This window comes from Rhinoraja longicauda, chromosome 10 (assembly GCF_053455715.1).
Source record: "Rhinoraja longicauda isolate Sanriku21f chromosome 10, sRhiLon1.1, whole genome shotgun sequence".
Lineage (NCBI taxonomy): Eukaryota > Metazoa > Chordata > Chondrichthyes > Rajiformes > Arhynchobatidae > Rhinoraja > Rhinoraja longicauda.
In genome coordinates, this window is record NC_135962.1 from 44113971 (window position 1) to 44120394 (window position 6424).

The 6424-nt window shown below is 42.1% G+C and overlaps 1 protein-coding gene across 1 annotated transcript; it reads right to left on the minus strand.

Annotated features, from left to right (window-relative positions):
• Positions 1–333: 333 nt before the first annotated feature.
• ndufb1 (NADH:ubiquinone oxidoreductase subunit B1) lies at positions 334–6031 on the minus strand. The gene is made up of 3 exons (XM_078407204.1): positions 5973–6031; positions 1962–2102; positions 334–1041 (listed from the first exon to the last, which is right to left on the minus strand). Exons 2-3 carry the CDS (start codon positions 2096–2098, stop codon positions 1005–1007), a joined length of 174 nt encoding a protein of 57 aa, XP_078263330.1. The 5' UTR covers positions 2099–2102; positions 5973–6031; the 3' UTR covers positions 334–1004.
• Between the last annotated feature and the right edge of the window lie 393 nt (positions 6032–6424).

The window sequence follows — 6424 nt, forward strand, 5'->3', positions numbered from 1 at the left end:
CACTAAAACAAACTGAAAAAAGATTAGTATATCCATAAATATCCAATGAAATTACTTTTCACCTCACCTCACATAAACAGTATTGCAGATGCAAGAATAAGAGTACAAAGTCCGTGGCAGATGATTTTGATCGGACATCAATCCATCACGTGACCACTTGATTAGTATGGTGTCAGGGGTTTTGGGGAGAAGGCAGGAGAATGGGGTTGAGGGCAAGAGATAGATCAGCCAAAATTAAATGGCAGAGTAGACTTGTTAGGTCAAATGGCCTAATTCTGCTCCTATCACTTAGTCAATAAATATTTTACAAGAAACATTCATTTATTTAGGCACACACTTAATCAAAAACAATATTACATGTAAAACTCCTGTCCTTTCAGAACAAAATAATTTACAATAGAAAACAAAAAAATCTTTAAGAGTGAAGGGAATGTGCTGCAGTTAATCAACACACTGAATCTGCATTGAATCTGCCCAAACACTGCCAATCAAAGTTCACTACTACATTAAATGTCAGCTATATTCAATAATATTATTAACAGCTTAAAATGGATAAATGCCCTAATGAGACGTCAAGTATACGGCATCACCAGCACTCTAATCATATGGAATGATTAAAATGGTTGTGTTCCCTAGCCAATTACCCTGCAATAGAATAAAAAGCACAATCTATCTGCTGCTGTTATTTAACATTTCATTATTGTGAAAATAAAACATTAAAAATATCATGTATCAAGTTATACACATCATCTTGTGCATGTCCAAATTAATGAAATATTCTCTTAAATGTTATACACCTGGGGAAAGTTCTGTCAAATGTGAATTTTAAACTAATCATTCGCTACATGTAGATAGCTATTTCTTGTGATAGATCAGAATACAAACGGAACAACACTTGCGTTTTTCATATAATATTTAATTTAATTCTTAAATGAAAGTCCATCAATACTAAAACTGTTCTGGCGATTCTTTTTAATGTTCTTTTCTGCAGCAAAGCATTTGAATCACTTCCATGTAGTTTCTTCACCTGGTTTCAATTCCCTAAAAGGGAAAGATAACAATTTAAATATGCAGCTCATGGATAGAAGTAGGTATTACATGTATTTTTTATATACTCTTAAAATCTTAACTTGAAAACTAATTGCCAAAATTGGTAGAATACGTTTATTTTACCAGTTTTGGCAATTAGTTATAAAGCTCAATGGATTACCATTCATCTCAATGACCATATTGGTCCTTTGAAAGATCTTTCTATGTTCTCCAGTGATGCTGCCTGATCAGCTGAGCTACCACAACACTTTGTCTATTTTGTAAACCAGCACCTGCAATTCCTGGCTTTTCTACAAATTAGACCCACTTGACAGTTAATTCTTGATTATTTTTTAATCATATTCAAGCATTTTCAAAGTTAGTACTGAACCTGCTTCCAAGGTCCTTTCAAGAATGCATTTCAGTTCAGAACAACTTGCTGAATAAAACATGATTTTTATCATTCTATCATCTCACTGACCCAAGTTTTGTTTGTTAATTATCCCAAAACCATGTTCTCTGATCAAAAATCCTCCTGCTAATGGCAAAAACATTGCCATTCTTCAAAATCCTGATAGATTTTGACCATTATCAAAAAGGTCACTGAATGTGTAGGAAAGAAAACTGCAGATGCTGGTTTAAATCGAAGGTAGACCCAAAATGCTGGAGTAACTCAGCGGGTCAGGCAGCATCTCTGGAGAGAAGGAATGGGTGACATTTCGGGTCGAGACCCTTCTCATTGCTTTGGAGAACAATCTCAACCTCAGCAATCTTTCTGCATTGATGAGTTACATTATTTCTGGTACTGGTGTACCTTAAAGATCTTAATATATTTTCTGAAAATGTACAATAGTGATCACTTTGTGTCTTAAGAACATATTAGTAATAATTCTTACTAATTGATGGTTTCAAAATGCAAATCTTGCACTCACCGTTTGAACAATAAGCTTTTGTTTCTGAATGCAGTGAGCTTTTCATCATTCTTTCTATCTAGATAACATCCCAGTACAAAACCCAGAGGGACAAGGATATTACACCAGTGATCACGCACAAAACCTACCAGGTTCATTATGCTGAAAGGAGGAAAACAAAACAAAATTACTGTTGGTACAAATAAAGATAATGATATATTCCTGCTTACATTGGTCTAGATTTGTCTTTTTTCCCTGCCTATAATGAAAATAATTTAATACACAATTTCTATTCACAACAAGCAAAACAATCCAGCCAGCACATTTGAGAGTAAAATGAATGTGCACAAGTGTGATATAATTCACAATTATTATGGAAAAGTAATGAAACAAGAATGTCAGGTAGAAATGAAAGAATAGTGAACTATGTTCTTGAAACAAGGGTTTTATTGATATGCAGCATGCAGTTTATAACTGCAACATTAAAAATATATTTACAGACTCCACTGTGGCATAGTTACTCAAGCTGCTGCCTTAGAGTTCCAGCAACCCAGGTGCTGTATGTGTGGAATTTGACCGTCTTTGCTGTTACTCGGTGGGTATACCAGGTACTATTTTATCTCACATTCCAGTTAGAAATAGAGGCATGAGGGAAAGGAGGGGTCAGAATGATGGCAACAAAATGGCAAATGAAAAGTCATATCACAACACTCGATTGGGAGGGTAGAGAAAGTTAGGATGAAGGGCTATGAGGCATAGATAATTACTGATTAGTTTGGATTTAATTGCATGGAGGGGCAAGTTTATACATTTTAAATATCTCAACCTATTACTTGAAATGTTTAATGAATTGTCCCGACTTCCCAAGAAGGATCATATCATTTTAAAAAGTCACCGTCAGCAAGATGCCATTTAAACCAAAACGTCACCGTGACTTGGAAATCTCCCCGTCCCATCATTATCACCTAGTCTAAATATTAAATGGTCTAAAGGGAACATGACGAATTGAGAGTGGCAGGATTGTAGACTTAATGGAGGGAAATTGACAGATAACATTTTATGTCAGGACTCTTTTTCAGACTGGTGGAGTAGCAGATAGAAAACTGGGGGTGGGAGATAGGACAAAGCTTGGCAAGTGAGAGGTGGATACAGGTGAGCAGGTGGATGATTGGCAGATGGGTGGAGAAAGTGCCATAGGCAACAGTTGAAGAGGAGTGAAATGTAAAGCTAGAGAGAAGGTAATGGGTGGAAGTGGCAGAGGGGTGAGAAAAGAGAAACAAGGACTCGAGGATGGGAGAGACACAAAGTGCTGGAATAACTCAGCAGGTCAGACAACATCTCTGGAGAAAAAGAATAGGTGACAATTCGGGTCAGAAGCCTTCAGAGTGCAAGTGGGGGTGGGGGGAAAGGAGGAGAAGAGCTGGTGGTGAGAAAAGAGCAGGACCTGTCAGGGATGGGAGATGAATGTAGGAGAAAAAGGGGGGCTGGATAGTGGGGGAAATGTGTGCGCACCAGGATGGGTGGGGTTGAGGAGGTGTCTGGAGTTACCTAAAATTGGGGAATTAACTGTTCATACAGTTGGGTTGCAGGCTACCACAGTGGAATACGAGGGACTATTCCTCAGAGAAACATAGAAAATAGGTGCAGTAGGCCATTCGGCTCTTCGAGCCAGCACCACCATTCAACATGATCATGGCTGATCAACCAAAATCAGTACCCCATTCCTGCTTTTCCCCCATATCCCTTGATTCCTTTAGCCCCAAGAGCTAAACCTAACTTTCAAACATCCAGTGAATTGGCCTCCACTGCCTTCTGTAGCAGAGAATTCCACGGATTCACAACTCTCTTGGTGAAAAGGTTTTTCCTCATCTTGGCCTACCCCTTATTCTTAATCTGTGACCCCTGGTTCTGGACTCCCCCAACACTAGGGACATTTTTCATATAATAATAATAATGTATTTTATTTATATAGCGCTTTTCATATACTCAAAGACGCTTTACAGAGATTTAGAGAACATAGGGAAATTAATAAATAGATAAATAAGTAAATAAATAAACAAACAGAGAAAGGAGACAGAAGGTGAGGTGACCTTCAGTGGTTGAAGGCAGAACTGAACAGGTGAGACTTCAGCGATGTTTTGAATGTGGTGAGTGTGGAGGAGTCTCTAACGTTTTGGGGTAGTGAGTTCCATCGGGTGGGAGCAGCGATGGAGAAAGCCCTGTCCCCCCAGGATCTGAGTTTGGTCCGGATGTGGGGGGATAGGAGATTGGCAGCAGCAGAGCGGAGGGTGCAGGTGGGAGTGTGCCTGTGGAGGAGGTCGGTCAGGTAGGATGGGGCCAGGTTATGGAGGGCTTTGTAGGTTATGAGGATTTTGTACTGGATTCTCTGGGGGATGGGGAGCCAGTGGAGTTTATAAAGGACGGGGGTGATATGGTCACGGATCGGGGTGTGGGTGAGTAGACGGGCAGCGGAGTTTTGAATGTATTGAAGTTTACTGATGATTTTTGAGGGTGCGCCATAGAGGAGGAGGCTGTTGCAGTAGTCCAGACGGGAGGTGATGAAGGCGTGGATGAGGGTTTCTGCAGCTGTGGAGGAGAGGGATGGACGGAGACGGGCAATGTTTTTGAGGTGGAAGAAGGCTGTCTTTGTGATGTGTTTGATGTGTTTGTCGAAGGAGAGGGTTTGATCAAAGATGATTCCAAGATTCCGGATGTGAGGTGAGGTGGATACTGGGAGACCATCAATGTTGAGGATTAAGTTTTGGGTGGATTTGGTGAGCGTTTTTGGACCAATGATGATGATTTCAGATTTGTTGCAATTGAGTTTGAGGAAATTTGATTGAAGCCAAGATTTTATTTCAGTGATGCAGTTTGTCAGTGTAGAGTGTGTGGTGGGGGAGATTGACTTGGTGGAGATGAGGAGCTGGATATCATCGGCGAAGCAGTGGAAGTTGAGACCATGACGGCGGATTATCATATCATATATATACAGCCGGAAACAGGCCTTTTCGGCCCACCAAGTCCGTGCCGCCCAGCGATCCCCGCACATTAACACTATCCTACACCCACTAGGGACATTTTTTTTTACCTTTACCCAGCCAATTAACCTACATACCTGTATGTCTTTGGAGTGTGGGAGGAAACCGAAGATCTCGGAGAAAACCCACGCAGGTCACGGGGAGAACGTACAAACTCCTTACAGTGCAGCACCCGTAGTCAGGATCGAACCTGAGTCTCCGGCGCTGCATTCGCTGTAAAGCAGCAACTCTACCGCTGCGCTACCGTGCCGCCCTTTTCCTGCATCTAGCCTGTTCAATCCCTTAAGAAATTTATATGTTTCTATAAGATCCCCTCTCATCCTTCTAAATTCCAGAGAATACAAGCCCAGTCGATCCATTCTTTCATCATATATCAGTCCAGCCATCCCGGGAATTAACCTGGTGAACCTAAGCTACACTCCCCCAATCGGAATAATGTCCTTCCTCAAATTTGGAGACCAAAACTGTACACAATACTCCAGGTATGGTCTCACCAGAGTCCTATACAACTGCAGTGGGACCTCCTTGCTCTTAAACTCAAATCCTCTCGCAATGAAGGCCAACATGCTATTAACTTGCTTCACTGCCTGCTGTACCTACATGCTTACTTTCAGTGACTGATGTACAAGGACACCCAGGTCTCGTTGCACCTCCCCTTTCCCTCGCTCCTCTGTCAACGGAGGCGGCCCAGGACAGAAAGGTCAGTGTGGGGATGGGAAGAGGAGTTAAAATGGTTGTCAAGAGGGAGCAGGTGTCGCCCTTGATACAAGTCCTGTCCCGGTGTCAGCGCCGTCCCCACTCTGACCTTTAGCGCCGCCGCCAAGCAGCAGCCACAGGCCGTAGGAGGGGTGCGAGGAGCAGCGCGGGTCAGCGAGTCACGCCGGCGCTGGAAGAGCAGCGCCGACGGTCGGTCGGTCGGTCGGGGGTCAGGCCGGGCTCCTGTCCTGTTCTCCCCGCCGACCCGGAGCGCAGGTCGCGCTCAGACTTCACTCACCTGCAGGCGGCCGCCGTTCTCCACCCACGACACGGGCCCGCAACTGGTTCCGGGGCAAAGGGCAGCAGACTCTGCCACCCATCGCGTTACCATGGAGATGGGGGGGGGGGGGGTGATAAATATCAAGTGTTTTATGTCCCAGATGGAACAATGAAATTCTCACTTATAGCAGCACAGAATGTGTAAACAATATAATAAACGAGCAAAAAACTCCACACTTACAGGTATTTGCATATATACATATACACACACATTTATATACATAATACATTTTTTTTTGTGTGTGGATATATATATATCACAACAGAATGTGTAAACAATAATAATAAACGAGCAAAAAGTTCAGTGTGCGGTGCATATTTATATACACACACACATATATGCATATATACACACTATAGGTATAGATATAATAAATATACATACATATACACACACTCACATTATGCATA

Coding starts and splice junctions, on each gene's coding strand:
- ndufb1 (XM_078407204.1), bottom strand. CDS start 2,098: ATGAACCTGGTAGGTTTTGTGCGTGATCACTGGTGTAATATCCTTGTC. Junction 1,042..1,961: donor AAAAGCTTATTGTTCAAACG/GTGAGTGCAAGA, acceptor TTTCCCTTTTAG/GGAATTGAAACCAGGTGAAG.